The 16,728-nt window shown below is 41.2% G+C and overlaps 1 protein-coding gene across 1 annotated transcript in view; it reads right to left on the bottom strand.

The window, feature by feature from the left end:
* UNC5D (unc-5 netrin receptor D) overlaps nucleotides 1-16,728 on the bottom strand; it is a 93,303-nt gene that overhangs the window by 35,108 nt on the left and 41,467 nt on the right. The window contains exons 2-4 of the mRNA XM_085242871.1: nucleotides 13,017-13,235; nucleotides 7,421-7,564; nucleotides 7,225-7,328 (exon numbers count right to left, since the gene is read on the bottom strand). Coding sequence (XP_085098997.1) covers nucleotides 7,225-7,328; nucleotides 7,421-7,564; nucleotides 13,017-13,235 — 467 coding nt within the window. The remainder of the gene's footprint in view (nucleotides 1-7,224; nucleotides 7,329-7,420; nucleotides 7,565-13,016; nucleotides 13,236-16,728) is intronic.

Raw genomic sequence — 16,728 nt, 5'->3', positions numbered from 1 at the left:
GAAAAACATATACTGCTGCAAAACAGTACCTCAAAAGAAAAAAGCCTCAGAGCAGAGGTCTTCAGAAAATGGAATTATCTATTCAGAGGAACTCACTTCTGTTCAAGTCCTCTCACATTTCACCCCCTCATTCTAACAATTGTTTGCTTCAGCATTTCTATTTCATGACCTCTGTCTGTTGCTCCTGGGCGCACTGACGTACTTAGAACACAAATCAGACCTTAGAAGGAGAAAAGCATGTTTTCTACAGGAGGAAAACACGGTACCAGTTCAGCTGCCTGCTTGAAATCGAGCACATATACTCATTTTGGACAGCTATGAGAGCCTATAGAGATAAGCAGGTCTTTTATGATGAGAAGCAATGCTCAATACATGAAAAGAATTCAGTTTCCCTACAAGGAGCTCTATTTTCTCTTAAGATTCGAGAAAAATGCTGTTAACTCTTGGTGCTTACAACAGAAGATGGTCAAAGTGTTAAACCACGTTGTGTATGCAGAGCATACAGCGTGCAGCAGCCATCTCTGTGCAACAGCCACTGCCCCATCCACTCCCTCCACTATACCTTAACATGGGATGCTGACCTGCAGGTCAGCTGCGTGGAGCAGAAACACGGATAAACATCTGAGGACAACAGGGCAAACATTAGCAAAATTACTGACTTAACAGTGTGGGCTATCCGTAACATTTCAGGAGTTTGCAGTGTCCAAATAACATCCATTCCAACATTGAACTTAGTGAGAAAACCTTTAAAAATCAAATTGTAACAAAGGACAGAATAGCAAACTGACCTCTAAGTGTGGCTGCACAGCCCTTCAGCCCCTCCATCATTCTATGAGCTGCAAACCCCAGAGGCTGGGATGCGCTGAAACATCCACAGCCAACAAACCCCACTATAACGTTTGCAATGGATGGAAGGAAAACCACCACTGTGCAAAACCACGTCCTTTTTAATTCCCCACTTTCACAGAATAACAGTGGAATGTAAGGCTTTTTATTTTTGCATATTGAGCAAGAGCATTAAAGTGGTTCTTACGAGCACTGATAATCAGAAGCCGTTTTTGCTTTTGAAAACTATTCTTTGTTTGAACGTGGAAAGAGTGTGACTCCAGGCTCTGTGCATTACAGTTGCTGTTGAAATACCTCGTCCATGATCTAGGTTAAAGAATAATAAAAAAAAAATAAATGTTCAGGGCATTGAAGATGAAGTGCTTCAGGGAAGAAAAAAAAGAAACACACCAAAAACCAGCAGAAAGATAACAAGGCAGCACTTGGCTCACAGAGTTGTGGTGCCAAAGGGAAGGAATGAATGCAGGACTTGAGCAAAAGATGAAACAGCATATTAAGCAAACAGAATCTTTATTCTGTTTGTGGTGTCCATGCATCCGTGGAACACAAAGGCTTAAAGAAGAGGCTTTAATTGAGCAAGTTTTGTGCAGAATAAGGGCCTGCATACTATTAAGTAGGACTACGTTCTGCACAGTCAGATCAGTGGGCCGTGCACCACCCCCAGTAACAGCACAGGTTTCCATCTATGCCATGTATAAAGGTATCACAGAGGAAAATGCTGTCCTTACAACACTGGTTTCTAAAGCAGCATTCCTCCCCCACCTCCTGAAAATTATCAGCATTTTAGAGTCTAATTCATAAGCAGAAATTCCATGGGGTATCCGTACCAAAACAAATCCTTCATTCAGAATTTGAAGGTCTCATTGATCAGCTGGCTTTGCCAACAAATTAGCAGAAGGTTGCATATTCCTTATGCTGTGTGTTGCACCTCGGAAGACCCTATTAGTGATTTTTATATCTTCCCTCCTCAACAGTTTGGAGTTCTGCTTCAGCCTGAAGATCTAAAGCTGAGACATCCTTCCTGCAGAGCAGCAGTACGTGGGATGCACCCACTGAGCCCTGGGTGCGTGTGTGCTTCCAGCACCTGCAGGGAAACACTCTGTGTTGAAATCTATTTGTCACTGCTCACATTAAACAAAATCAGGAATTTGCATAATTCCTTCAGAAAGCAATAAGAATTCGTTTCACCATGCTGAATACAACCACGTGTAATTTTGTCATGCTTAAGTTAACTACTGAATTTCTTACCATTCCCCATCGTTTTATGATTTTAAGGAAATGGATGTTGGCAGTAGCTGAAGTGAAATCTGTCTTTAAGAAGAGATGAATAATCACTGAGACACATTGCACACACTGTGAAACATTTTTGGCATAAAATGAAATGCACGTATTGTATTTGTAACCAACATACCTTAAAAGCAGAGCAAAGATTGATCTCCCAGGCACAGGGTCAAAGATCTATAACAAACTCTATACAATGCATGCTGTTTGCATTTAGTAATCATACTCTGCTCTGTGTAACTAGAAACAAGATTCATTGAAGACAATAATTCAGCAGCCTTTTTTGCCATAGTGTTTTACTACAATCCCATTATCCTGCCATATTACGTTTTACAGTATGTGTGCAAGTCCCATAAATACATGAGCCTATGTAAAATAGGCAGCAATGACTCTCACTGCTTTCTGAACTCCGCAGCTTGTGAATTTTATGTGGGTTTTGCATTTTGTTGATGTGTTTGCAGCAGGATGTATACTGCCCAGAAGAGAAATTATTTTATATTTCCATTAAAAGCTACAGCAGTAAATAAGCCATCAGAACTCATGCAGATTTTCACTGGAACTTCTACAGCAGTCCATTAAAGCATCAAAATCTGTGTTAAAAATTTGAAAAAGTATTTGGATACAGCTCCATTTAAACCTTAAATATATATTTGGATATAAATGATAAAGATATTTTAGAGTCTTCTGCAGACCTCTCGAGTTTGCACTCATCAACAACAGCTCAGCACAACGGCAGATGCAGAAGGGTCTGCAAGTCATTGATACCCAAATATGAACTATTCAGAGACTTAATCTCAGAAGGTATTTACTTAGAATAAAAGAGATTTGGAATAAATCTCCAGGCCAACTTCTGCTCCAATTGACTTTATCAGCGCTCCAGCACTTCCAGTTGGGACTTGGCTCCTCGAGCTAACACCAGATGCAACACAGAACTGCAGCTCTCCCATTTAGCAGCATAAGCACTGCAGCACTGCTCTGGCAAAGATGAACAGAATCCAGAAAGCAAAAGGGTTCGTTTGATTTTCTTTATGTGAAAGCCTGCTGTTTAGAAATGCTGATCTCTAGTATCAATAAGTTGGAAGACTCATTACTAACGTGCCCACAACCAACATCACAGCCCCTGACCAGAACAGTGAAGAGAACTTAAAAACAGATGCCTAAAAAGATTTCTAGCAAAAATCAGCTACAAAATTACATCTTAACTTGTTCCAACATCCCAAATTCCACTCTTATGCACTGATAATGTAAGATGTACAGAATAAAGGTTATCCTAAACTTCACTGAATGCATATTGACCAAGTCTTTTCCAGGCTCCAGTTCAACAACCATCACAGAGTGCAACATCACAACCATCAAGAAGCAGACAGGAAAGAAATGCCATCAATGAACCAAAGAGGATGCTGTAATTTATTCTGTTTGCTGACTCCAGGATCCTGTGGAAAGCACCAGGATCTATTAGTAATATTGATTCCAGATGCAGCCCAAGTACAGACTTGCACAAAAAGACAGAATCAAGTTGTTCAATTCTTCATTATTTCACTTCTAAAGTAAACGAATGTGCCACTGAGAGGCACCGAGTCCAATGCTCAGTATGTTCTTAAAATTAATAGAAGAATATCCTTTGGCAAGAAAAGAGGAAAACATTCAGGGATGACAATTATGGTTACTGACCTGCCAACATTATGGATATGAAATCTTACCCAAGTTGCTTTACATAGTCACTGACAGCAGGTATGAACAGAACTAGATCTTGTTAATAGTATGACTGTAATACATAGAAAGGAGCAGCAAACACATTTCTTGAGGATGAGGGCTTAGCATCCATTGCAGAAACTTGCCCCTCCTTTGCTTTGCACTGATCTAAAGCCAAGATTTGTAAAAAGAGAGCAATGGGGCTTAAGAACCCAGCTGGGTTTAACTCCTTTACATCTTGATAAACACAAAGGTTTATGGGTTTTTTCTCACCAAACATGGCAGCAGAGACCTGAGGCTGAGCACCCATCTGGCAGCTCCCAGAAACCATCAGCAGATGTGGATTTATCATCCTATCCAACTCCTGTGCTACACCACAATTGCAGCACTGCACACACCCTGAGCTAAATGAAGCCTCTGTTGCACACAATTAATAAACCTATCTATGGGGAGAATCTCTTGTGGGGATTGTGAGCCAGAACTGCCTCTTCCCTGGGCCAACACTGCATCAATTGTGCGAGAAATGGCTCTGGTCCCATCCAATCTGTGCCAGCAGAGATTGTTACATTCAAACCAACATTTGCCACAGCAGGGGACTATCAGATGCTCTACTTGAAAGGCTGGATTTTCTTTTTTGTTTTGTTGTTTAACTCATTAAAAAAAAAAAAAAAGAATTTATTTGGGTTGGGTGCTGATGCCTGCAAGCACAGCTGCTCACCAGCTCTGTTTTGCTTACCATGCAAATGCATGTGAGAAGATGATTTTAAACCTTTCTACATTATGCCCAGTGTCAGTATTTGGGTTTTTTTACTCATACTGCTGTGGCAACGTGCACAGAACACTGCATGCACTCAGCAACCTCCCAAAGCAAAACTTCCTTACGTTCCTCTACTTACAGGAGCAAACTCTAGAGGTGGGCAACATAGAAAAGGCAGCAGAGGCAGAAATACAGGCTGGTCTATGGGGCTGATAGCAGCTAATTCCTGGGCCTGCACACAAAGAGAAAGGCTGAGCATCCTAGGAGCAAAGTGCGTTGGTCTGGATGCTCCAAAGGGCCCAAATGTTCATTACTGGTAACAGTTGGGCACTTTCAATAGCATTTGATGCACGAGAGATGAATTTCAGCTCTATGAAGACAGCCATCACATTCTTGGAAAGAGAATGCAGGTTTAGAGAGATCCTTTTCTATATGTCTTTTAGTTCAGACCCAGCTGACACAAGCAACTGCAATTTGCTGCTAAATGAGTCAAGACAGCACAGTGCATTTCAAAGCAGCATTAAATCCAGAGCTTGCCTCAGCAGGATTTGGAGCTCTTGATTCGTGCCTGTGTGACATTAAAGCTGAATCAGAATACTGCAAATTCCTTATTTGTAATCCTCCTTGGTTGTTTGTTTTCACTAATGTGTTATCCATCTTAAAGACCATTTACTACAAGTGAACTGCGTGAGCACACAAAGCACTGACAATGTTACATTGGCTCCCATTATTTGTAAATTAATTCATACAAGGCAGGTCTTATGTCATATGTAGTCTGGATACATTACAACTATGGATCCAAATCTTTAATCCATACTTTACTACCTCCTCTTTTATATATTGCATGCAGAAAGTAATACTAATAAGAAACCTTAATCCAGATACTTTTACTGCTGCCAATGATGAGATGTTGAAGCCATATTTGTTTTGGAACAGAGTAAAAGTTAAAGTTCTCTCAATAAAACTGAATTTGATCTAGAGAAATTCTCTCTGGAGAATATCTCCGTGAGGTTTGGTCTTCACCACAGTTATGTCACCCCCCAAAATAAAGAAAAAGATGTAATACTGAGGCACCGTTGGCAGAGATGCTGACTGTGAGGACATTCCAGTAGTCTCACCAAGCTAATTACTGAGGATTTGGGAGATTAAGCCACAGCGTAGGACATTTTTATCCTTAGGTTTAACAATTCCTCAGCACCTTTAAGCTGCAGAAAAATAATTCCAGAAGTGAAGATTTATATTGTTGATAATGGGGCAGGCTCACTGAAATAATGGAGTTGAACTTAAATTTCATCCCACCATGAAGTGTCTGTCTCTCACCAAGCTGCATAGTGTGATTCAAGGTTTGGCTGCACCAGTCCTTCATCACCATGGTCAGAAATTAATCACTCAATTAATTTGTTCCTATGGCAGGCACAGAACTGTGTGCTCTTTGGAAAAATAATGGTGCTGTATTTCTGCACTTAATGGACAGAATAATCAGAATCTTCTGCAGGGGTTCAGGCAGACATTGGCACAGTAACACAAATGGGGGTGAGAGTCTCCTGTCCATGTTCCCCATACCACGATTAGCATCTATTTTGCATCTACTGAAACCAATGTGAGCTTCATCCATAGTTTCTTCAAGTCTTACCGTCTAGGATTTTATCCAAACTCTAAAAAGAGAAATTCTTGTTTCCAAACCATTCAGTCTCAGGTTTTACAGCATTCTACGTTTCTTGGTTCCGTACACACACCCAACAATTATTGAGCAAAACTTATGGGCTCTCCCTGTTACTTTTATCCAGAGTAGGTCTCCCATAACTCAAAAATACCAAATGAGTTTACAACATGGAGCTTACAGCTTACTGCCACAGACCAGAGCCATTACTCATTTGAACACTTAATTATTTTCAGAAGACAGTTTACCTTGATGAGCATAGAATTAGCCTTGAATCCTTTATGTGAAGCCTTTATGTGAGATTTTACTGTCCAGAGCAAATATGACCTGTTACGATATACAGGCTTTATTAGTAGCAATAACAATTTTACCATCAGCATCAGTAAATCAGGGCTTTCTGAGAACTCTGCAATTTTATCTGTAGAAAACAACTGAAATGCCAGCTTTTCCATTCAGTATCATTCCTAACTTTCCAAAAGGACAGATATTCTGCTCAATCGTTGACCGTAAAGCTGGTAATTCTAAAATCCTCAGTAAAATTTAAACAGCGTTCGGCATTTTTTCCTCAAATGGTCCAATTCCAACAAAGACAGCATTCTGTGGATATTTAAACATGCATAAATTGAAAACCAGACAAATGCAGGTAATCAGCTCAGCAAACCATGCTTGTTAGGTAGAAGTTCACCTATTTATTCAATAGGTAACAGGTGCCCGTTTACTCATTGTTTGTTTCTTTGGATCTCAAGGAGTACACATGGGATTTATACAAATAATCACCTGAAAACTTTCTGCTCACCTCTAAACATCGTATTTTTAGAAGCAGTAACAAAAGCAAAGCAACTCAAATCCCCAAAATAGTCAACATAGAACAACACACGTTGATCCCGCGTGGAGAGCCCGGATTTTTGCAGTGAGGAGCACTGCCACAATGCTGGGCCTGGAAACCTGCAGTGCTGAGCCCTTCTTGTGTGTCATGCAGAAAGCTCACCTCAGCTGCAGGGACGCCCTCGGGGGGCCGGCAGTGAAGAACGATCATCCCTTCAATAGGAACCTCCTTCCCCTGGGGGTCTTGCTCAAAGTTTTTCCTTAAATCTGCAGAGTTCAATACCAAAAAAAAAAACAACAAACCAACTCATTACAACTCCAACGCATCCGAAGAACATCAGAAGGTTTATTCTACTCACAAGCGATGCGGACGGACGCCTTTCTGCTCTTTGAGGTCCCCAGATGGCTCCATGCCACGCACTGACACCAGTAATCTTCTGGTCCATGAAAGTCCTCCACCTGCTGCCTTGTCACATTGATGAACACCTCTCGAACTTTCAGGCCTGAAGGGGGAAGATACAGAAAACTAAGTGATATGAGCTACCTTCCTCGGGCATAAAGCAGACGCTTTTCTTTTAATTAAACAATTCCATTTTTTAATCAAGGCAAAGCTTTAATTACTTTGACAATAATATATTACTGTTAATTAAATCCTAAAAGCTGACTAGGTCATAATGCATCAAATGAAACAAATTACCCACCCACTTTGGCCTTTGCAAGAGTGTAATGCTTCAGAAACCTTTTCTCACATGCCTTTTGTCACTTGGAGGGATTATTTGGCATTGTATAACATAAAGTGAAATTGTATTCCCATTTACCACTCTCAGTGCACTTGAAGCTCTTTCTGAAGCACCCTGGTGGACCCACATCCATTACCCCCAAGTCAAGTCAATCCACCAGAATTATGCATAAGTGATAGGAATTAAACAGGTTCATCTAAATAACTCAGAAAAGAATCTCATGGAATAATGAAGGCAAACCAGGAGTAACGATGGGAAGAGTCTCGTACTTATTTTTTCCTCCTGCTGCCATTTCCATAACTCCCCGTACACAGCCAACATTCAGCAGCATTGCCTTCAGAGCAGCAGCTTTTGTTTCAGACAAGGTAACACAAATGGAGGCCTTCTAAACCTGACACCTTATTTTATATAATCGCAATGTTTGCTATATCTGTATGCTAAATCTGTAACTACCTTTGTATGACAACGTTGGGGAGAGAAAATATAATCCAAATCACTGTTAAGAGGCATTAAAAATCACTTAGGAGAGCTAGTCAGAAAAACATTAATTTGAAAATTGGAAAAAAAAGATCATGCCTACTACTTTCTTCCTTCTCTCCTCTGATGCAGTCCCAAGGTACTTATTTCCCCTTCAATGGAAATGAATGAAAACTCAATCTTAAAATATTTCATGCTTGTGAATTTATAAAGCACCACGAAATTTCTAAACCTGAACTCCATAAAAATTGGCTTCCACTTAATCTCAGGCACCATTAACAAATGGCTGGGTACTTCACTTCTTTAAGGCACCAGGAAGTCAACCTGGTTCTCTGACAAACAAGAGCTGAGGCCACTGGGGATGCTCACTAGAGAGCAGTGGGGGAGGGCAGAGGAGCTATAAAGCAATACAACATTTTTGTTCTGTTTCCAGCAATAGGCAAATTATTTCTTTTCATTTCTCCTGTTTGGCTTGTCTTTGGGAAATATGACATCTTAAGATATGGCCAAACCTACAAGAGCTTCCTCAGTTGTCTCGAAAATCATTTTAGCAGCTCAAATATTTATCCACGCTGTAATAAACAAACTGGTTGTTTCTATTTGTGCTTTGTTTTTACTATGTTGATGCATTTGTCAACAAAATTGTTTACAAAAGCTTCCCTTTGTTTCCTGTAATGATGAAAACATCACTGGCAGAACCCAGCAGTTCTGTTGGAAATCCCCTTCCCTGCTGACATATAAGATGTACAATGAAGCTTCACCATCTCAAAGTAAACACCCAGGCTGCTCTGAGAGCAACGAATCCCCAAGTTCTCAGCCATGCAACCTTCCTGTAGAGTGATGTTTATGGACAAGTGATAAGAGCAGCCACAGAAAGTTCCATTAGAGACCCTTGGAGTCCTGGTGACCTGACACAGCAGGTCCCAGTGGCTGAACATTTCTCATTCTGTCATGCTGGATAACACTGACAGATGCATATTTTATTGATACTGTATACATGACAAATCAAGCTGTGTGCAATCCCTGGATGATTTCAAAGCTCCAGAGCCTCAAAAGCTCATCCTCCAAATCCAAGCTAATTTGCAGCCATGTCCAACGAGGTTGCGACCCATCTACTTAAAGACTTCTTTGACAAGGATGAAAAACAATCAGTCCTTGACAAACAGTGACCTTTTTGAGATGGTTGTCTCTGGTCAGGGATCGCTCACCCAGCGCTCAATTAGCTGATGCACATTGCTGTGCAGCCACGTACATCCTATCAGCCTGTGAGTCTGCACTGCCTACAAACACAGTGCTGCTCTGTGCACTGCCACGAAGGTGCAGCAGCCTGAACTGCTACCAAGGTGAGAAGTTTACGTGGCATCCTGCTGTACCCAGGTACCTCTAGCTGGCCTCCCATGGTCAGCATATTCTCACCACGACCTCAAATAGCATCTTCCTGGGGAAAACCCACTCATCTCCTCACCAGCCATCAGCTCCTACCTCGCTGACCGTTCCCCACCTGGTTATGATACACTCCATCTCTCCTGAACTCTCCCAAATTTCCAAGTTACTCAAGGAATTTTTGGAAGCAGCGAATAGAAATGAGGAGTTGAGAACTGCACATTACACAGCTGCTGGTGCAAGCAACAGAGCCTTTACTGATACCAACCTGAAAAATCATCACGTGTGGAAGAGCAGAAGCCATTTCTAGGCTCATTGATGCTGTACAACACTGAGCAGTCACCACTGAATAAAGGCATCTACAGTTTTGGGTTTGTTAAGGTAGAATGCTCTCCACCCCAGCTCTTCCTTTCCCCAACATGTTTATTAATATTAATTGATATATGTCAGCCTGAAGCAACATTTAATGAGCTTTGAACCAGGCAGCCAAACTGTGCATGATTTTGAGAGATGCAGCGAGAAGGGGAGAAGCAGAAGAGGAATTCTGTCCCTTGGACTCCCCTGCTTTGTCAATCCACAAAACAGATGCATCCAAAATAACAGAATCGAGGTTGGAGGGGAAACTCCAGAGGACATCCACTCTTTGGGGAAAGTTGTTTGTGTGTTGTCTACAGAGAAAGTACACCTATTTTCACTGATTTTAGAACCAACTACAGAAAGCAAACCCACGGGGGAAAAGAGGCATATATTCTTCATTTATCATCGCTGTATTTCACCAGCAGATATATTCACTCACCATCTGCGTCTCAAAAATGCCAGAGAAAACATTCATAGGAAATGACACAGAGCAAAAAAAATATCCAGGCAAATAAAAACAGGCACATCATAAACAAGAACAACATTTTACCTGTAACTTGTATAACTCTAATAAGCATTGCAAGTCAACCTTTTAAATTATTGTGCAAATTATAACCATCATCTTTTGTTACACAGCACAGCCTTACAGAATATAAAATTATGACTGTGGTACTGAGATGCTAATAAGCTTTCTGCACCGTTGGATGGTTTAGCTGCAGATAGACTAATGTTGGCAGCAGATGAATAATTGCTCTCCATGTACTAAACATAACAGAACTTCAGCATTTGTCAGCTTTATTTGTTTAAATGAGAAAAACGCTGACAGCAGTTATTGCTGTAATCCTTTTATTTATCAGACAAGGAAACTCGAGTTACTTTTAGTGGTCTGATCCTGCGGTAAAACCAAAAGTTGAGATATTTGTAAGGTGCAGTCCTTCAGGAAAAAAGGAAATTCAGAAAATTCAGGAAAAAAAGAGAAGAAAAGCAGAAAGAAATGCACCAAACTATAATTATATATTACATTATATCATATATATCACATTATATTATATATTATATTCTTGTCACAGTAGGATCTATTAGCTCAGGCTCTTATTTTCTGAGCACATAGAGTGAGCAAAGTTCCCCTGCTGGAGTGCTTGTGGAATGAACAACAAAAGGCAGGCTGTGGATCGCTCTCCCCTTTTTGTAGCTCAAGAACGAAGGCAGAAGATGAAATAATTGGGTTTGTAACTGAGCAGTGGACCACAGCAGTGCATCCATCAGTCACAGCACATGCTGCCTTACCTGCCCTGACTTCCTGCAGCAGCAGCAGCAGCAGCAAAGCCACCACAGCACAGACTGCAATGCAAACCATCAGCCCCCCAGAACCCTTGATACACCCTCAGGCAGCCAGCTCGTGTCAGCTCAGTGTTCAACTACAAACCACACAGAGCTACAGAATTGATGCCCTTCCTCTCAGCTTCACATGTGGCTCTCATTATGTGCACTCCTTGCACAGCCTGGCTAAGAACACACAGGCAGGAATTTGCAGAGATGCTAAGATGCGTGTCTTGCTCACTTATTTGTTTCTATTCTTCACCACTATTCTACTATTCTTCTCCCAATTTCCATCACATACCAAAGAGTGGAAGGATGGAAAAGGGCAGCCCCATTTTTGTGCAGCATGACTTCCTTTTAGTGAATGCATTGACACTCATTAAACCAGAGGCACCACTTGTGCCATAAATTCGAGTGCAGTTTCTCACAGATGGAGCCCACGCAGTGTGCAGAACACGGAGTGTTTGGTAGCAGAAATGTTTATTCCCTGGATTTGGCTCCAGAGATGAGAGGACTGTCAGAGCACTCATTTACTCCCCTCCAAAAACCTCACGTCTGATGTTTCCTGAAGGCTGGGGAAAGGTTCTGAAGTAGTTTGTGGGTATGGATACATCTAGGAGAGAAGAACATCCAGGCCTGTCCTTCACAGCTCACCCAACGTAGCCATTCTTTGTGCCTTTCTGCATTCTGAGCATCATCACGGCCGCTTTTAGAACACATTAACTATTGGGATCACGCCCATGTGCAGACAGCAAACAATACTTTTAGTGCTAGCTCTGCCCTTGGGCTAAATTCAAATCTGCATCGTTTATATTCCAGATCCCATTTGCTAAATCTGTGCCTCCATGTCTCAAAACTCAACGTTACCGTGTGTTATTTAAAAGCAAAACAGAAAACCTACCACCTAATGTTGCTTCATCTTTTTTTTTTTCTCTTATTAATCCAAGGCTTATAAAACATAATTGCAGTATTCACAAGACAGCTTTTCATTAACCATATGGAAGAAAAACATTTAGGAACGACATTTCTTCTATATTGATTCAGCAGTGCCTTTAGAAGTAAAGGTTACGCCTATTAAATTCTTTTTGAAAAGGTAACTGTAGAAATTAGAGCTCACTCAGATTAGCATTTACAAAAAGCTGCTAGGATGAAATTTCTTCAGAATGTGTCACTTAAAGTGAATGCCAAACACCACTGTCACTTTAGGAGATGTATCTTCTTTTTTAAATGTGGTTTTTTCCCCCCTCTAAAGAGGAATTTCTGGTATTGATGGAGAGGATGTTGTGCCTACGCTGCTATTTCCAACCCGTGGAGTTGCCTAGCAATCGTGGAAGTTAAAAAGAGGAGGAAAGCAATAACAAAACCGAATTGTGAAATTACAAGACAGCGCAGCATTAAATTGGTTTGCAATACTTATCAAGATGCTTTTAAATGAGAAAAAATAGAGGGTGTGCTGGAAGCATGATAAAATCTGTTGATCGCTTTCAACTTTCTCCCTTCTTATTTCTCTTCTTTTAGAGAAAGATGCTTTCACACAATGGATTTCTCCTGCTGAACTTCATTACTTAGCAAATTACCATTCCTTCAGCTCAGTGCACCCAACAGCTCTTTGCCATTCAACTGTGTCACAGCCCCAGTGCTGTCTGTGCTTACACCTCCCCAAGGACACTGCCCTTACCTGTGGTCTCATCCATGCTTTCCTCCGACACGTGCTCGTTTTGGTGGACCCATTCACCATTGCACTTGAAGAAAATCTGCATGGCTGGCATGGCTTTGCAGCGTAAGACAATGGGGTTGCTTTTGATAATGTAGGCATCATCTGGTTCCTCCATGAAGTGAGGCAGTGTTCCAGGAGCAGATGGGATGGACTCTGGAAGGGCTTCGCTGTTATCATTTCCTGAAAGGGGCAGAAAGGAAAAACACACATTTTTCAATTGCTTTATTTTTGTATTATTTAACTGGTTGTAAACCACTTCTGTATTTTATTAAAAACTGATTTTATTAAAGAAAAACTTGAAGAATGCAATAGTTGTCAGGACTGTGCTTTCCAACTTGGTGCACACCAAGACAAAACAATAACGTAAGAACTTCCAGGGAAATTAGAACGTCAGAAAAAGGCATCATCCGTGCTGCCAAGTTTTATAGATGGGCACAGAAGGACTAAATGGGTCACCATAGATCATACAAGATGGGGCTCAGAGTACTAACCATGGAGAAATGTAGTGATGTGAGCAGCACTGCTGCAGCACTCCAACAGTGAAATAAGTAAACTGTGGTTCCAGACCCACATGGAGGAAATGTTCAATATGCTCCTATGCTGGTCCCCCTTCCTGCAGCCCTTTAAGGTGCTGCAGAAGTTGAAAAAAAAATTGGAAAAATTGGAAAAATTGGTGTCGATAGGGCTACAGCCTGCAGGGGGTAAGGCTGCACCATGGGCAGGAGGATCCAAAGGCACTCAATCAGCACACGTCCTATTTTCTCAATTTCTCTGCTTAGATGTGAACGCAGAAGCACTCAAACAATAATGAGCATACGACATCTATTTTTAATAGAAGTAACCCTGCTTAACACTCTGTATCTGTATTTGAAACTATACACCCTGTACGTGATGGGAAATGATTTTATTTCCGAGTGAGACTGAGAGACTTCCATTTTTCACAATGTTTTAAACTACATTTTCAGTGTACTTTATAAAATATTATCATAATTCTTAGCGTTTTACTACTGAACAGTTATGCCAATTTTCATCTTGTCAGTCTTCAGTAATACTGCGTCCCTGCAGGCCTTATTAAATCCATGCTTTATAGAATGACACTTTTGCTATTTCCCAAGAATTCAGAGAGGCAAAGGAACCCCACTCTGCCATCAATTCTTTCAGTGCTCCACGAGGCAGCAATGAGTTTGTGTGGGTTAAGGCTGGGTTGGAAGGGACCTCAAAGCCCATTGCTCCCATCCATCCTCCATTGGGCTGCAAAGGGCTCCATCTGTTGCCTCGGGCACCTCCAGGGATAGCAGGAATAGTGGAAGACTTTGGGAAGAATAGTGGACAACTTTACAGGGACCCCTGTAGTCAGAGGACTCGATGTTATACTGGGAACCCCTAAATTTGCTGTTCAGAGTGAGTTACAATGGATGAAACCCAAACTGTGCTGAAATGAAGGGCATAATTCTGCTCACAGGTGGGGTTGGGGCTTAACAGCAACACACAGCTGTGGTGTTACTGGGTTACTGATGAGCACTTGCAAACAACAGACACCACTCGTTTACTACTTGTGCTTTTTAATTTCACACATCTTTCTTTCCTGTTTTCTTTCAATGGTGCCTCACTTGTTTTAACATCCATCTAAAGCCTGCTGGAACTTTATAAGGGTTTTGATTTCAAGTTATTGCAGCTGTCAGCCTTCAAGGTTCAGCCATATGTACTCACAGGAAGGCAGTTATTCCACCACAACAGTGAATGACAGAGGGCAGAACTACCAAATGCAATCCCTGTGTGGCACTCAGACTAATTAAGTAGTTCTGTATCATTTACCAGCGGTGCTGAATAAGTAATAATTGGATTCGCTTTCAATGTATAGAGTTTCCAGAAAAATTATGCTGTGAGATTCATCAGCATGCATGTTTGATTACTGACCACTCTTCTGTTTCCTGCATTGTCAATCTTTGCTAAATACCATGTCCCTATAGACTTCAGTAAATCCATGTGGCAGAGGAAACAACAAAGGCATTAAAGGATTTCACAAGGCAACAAAATCTTGTATTTCCATCAATGTCTGCGTGGATGTCAAGTAAAAAAAACAACAACACATTTCTGCATATGTGGCAGGGTCAGATGTTTAAAAGAATGAAGGCAAATCTCATTGAAGTAGCTTTTCAAACTAATGGCCCCATCCAAATAATGGTTTTTAGTTACAAAAACTGCTCCCCGTGGAAGGAATGTGTCTAAAGGGGATTGCAGGTGGGAAGTCAGGCATTGCTTACAAACATGCCATGCATCCACTGTGGGTTTCCCATATAATTCCCATTGGAAGTCACAAGTGCAGGGCATGTCTCAGAGAGCCAACCTCAGGTGGCAGTGTGTGAGACTCAGAGCCTTCCTATGGATATAAAGTATAAACTTCCATAATCCTCCCCATCAAATATTTGGGCGACAGGTGGAAAATTGTTCTGCCAGCTGAGGGAAGACAAAATCCATTCCCTCCTGGCAATTTTCTGCAATGAAAACTCCAAAAGAAAAAAAAAAAAAAAAAAAAGGACGTGCAATAAATTGTGGAAATCTAAAATATCATCACGCAAAAGCAGCGTGCTCAAAATCTTTAGCTGCAAACAAACCTCACTTATCTAAATTGTAAAGAATTCTATTTCTTCAGCAGAGGACTGGATGCTTCCACTTGGAGCTTCATTTTATACCTGTTTCTGTGCTGGGTTTTTTTTTTTTTCCATTTCACTTTGACAGCACTGTGTGGCTTCTTCAATCACTGCTTTTAAAGCATCATGAAGCCTGACAACGTATCTGGGCAGGAGGCATTGGCAGTTTCAGTTTCCCAAAGGGTGAGTGGTCAAGTCTGCAAATGGACACTATGAGCTGGCAATGCAGCCAGCAACCCAGTGCCACAGACCTCAGTTCCCATTCTATTAAAACCATGCTAAGCTGCATATGATATTTCTTTGTAGTTTAGAAGGCTTTAGATGACATTGTGTCCTCCTGAGCAGAAAAGGAAAGCGAAACTCAGGAAATCCATTGTCTTCAATAAGATTAAAAATCAAGGCAAATATCTATTCATCTATTTGCTTTAACAATCCCTTCCTATGTAACCTATTCTACATCTACAAAGCTGTAAAGGTTTTTCCAGCAGCGATAAAATGGACATTAAGAGAAAGTCCTGTTGTACACAGAAGGTTATCTGTGGGCTCAGGAGTGATGAGTGGGACTCAGGAGAATGACAGAACGGCCTGAAGCACTTGGAAGCAACTGAGCCAACTTGAAAAATTCTCTGCTTATGGGTGAAAAAACCCATAAGAACTGCCTGTGTCTGCTGAAGGATGAGCCAACACTTTGATCTGAACCAACCAACAAGAAACACACGTAGGAACCCTTCACTGTGAGCTGTACTTTCCTCAGAGAGGAAAGGAGAGAAGCTGTACTTTCCTTACATGATCCTATTTCTTGTATTTCTCTGAACAATCCCCTTTTCCCCCACTTTTCACCAAACAACAGTAACAACACTATAATCCAAACGCCTTTTCTCACAGAATCCATTTGAAAGAAACCCTACGATGTCAACAGCATTTTGCTGTAACAATAAAAGCCTCTGAAGTACCACTCTGTAAGTGAGCACAGCTGCTTTCACTGAGAAGAATTTGTGTGCCAATGTGACCCGGGCCATCTC

Source organism: Meleagris gallopavo, chromosome 24 (assembly GCF_905368555.1).
Source record: "Meleagris gallopavo chromosome 24, MGAL_WU_HG_1.1, whole genome shotgun sequence".
Classification (NCBI taxonomy): Eukaryota; Metazoa; Chordata; class Aves; order Galliformes; family Phasianidae; genus Meleagris; species Meleagris gallopavo.
Note: the sequence above shows the minus strand (reverse complement) of the source record. Positions and strands in the feature narration are given on the sequence as shown.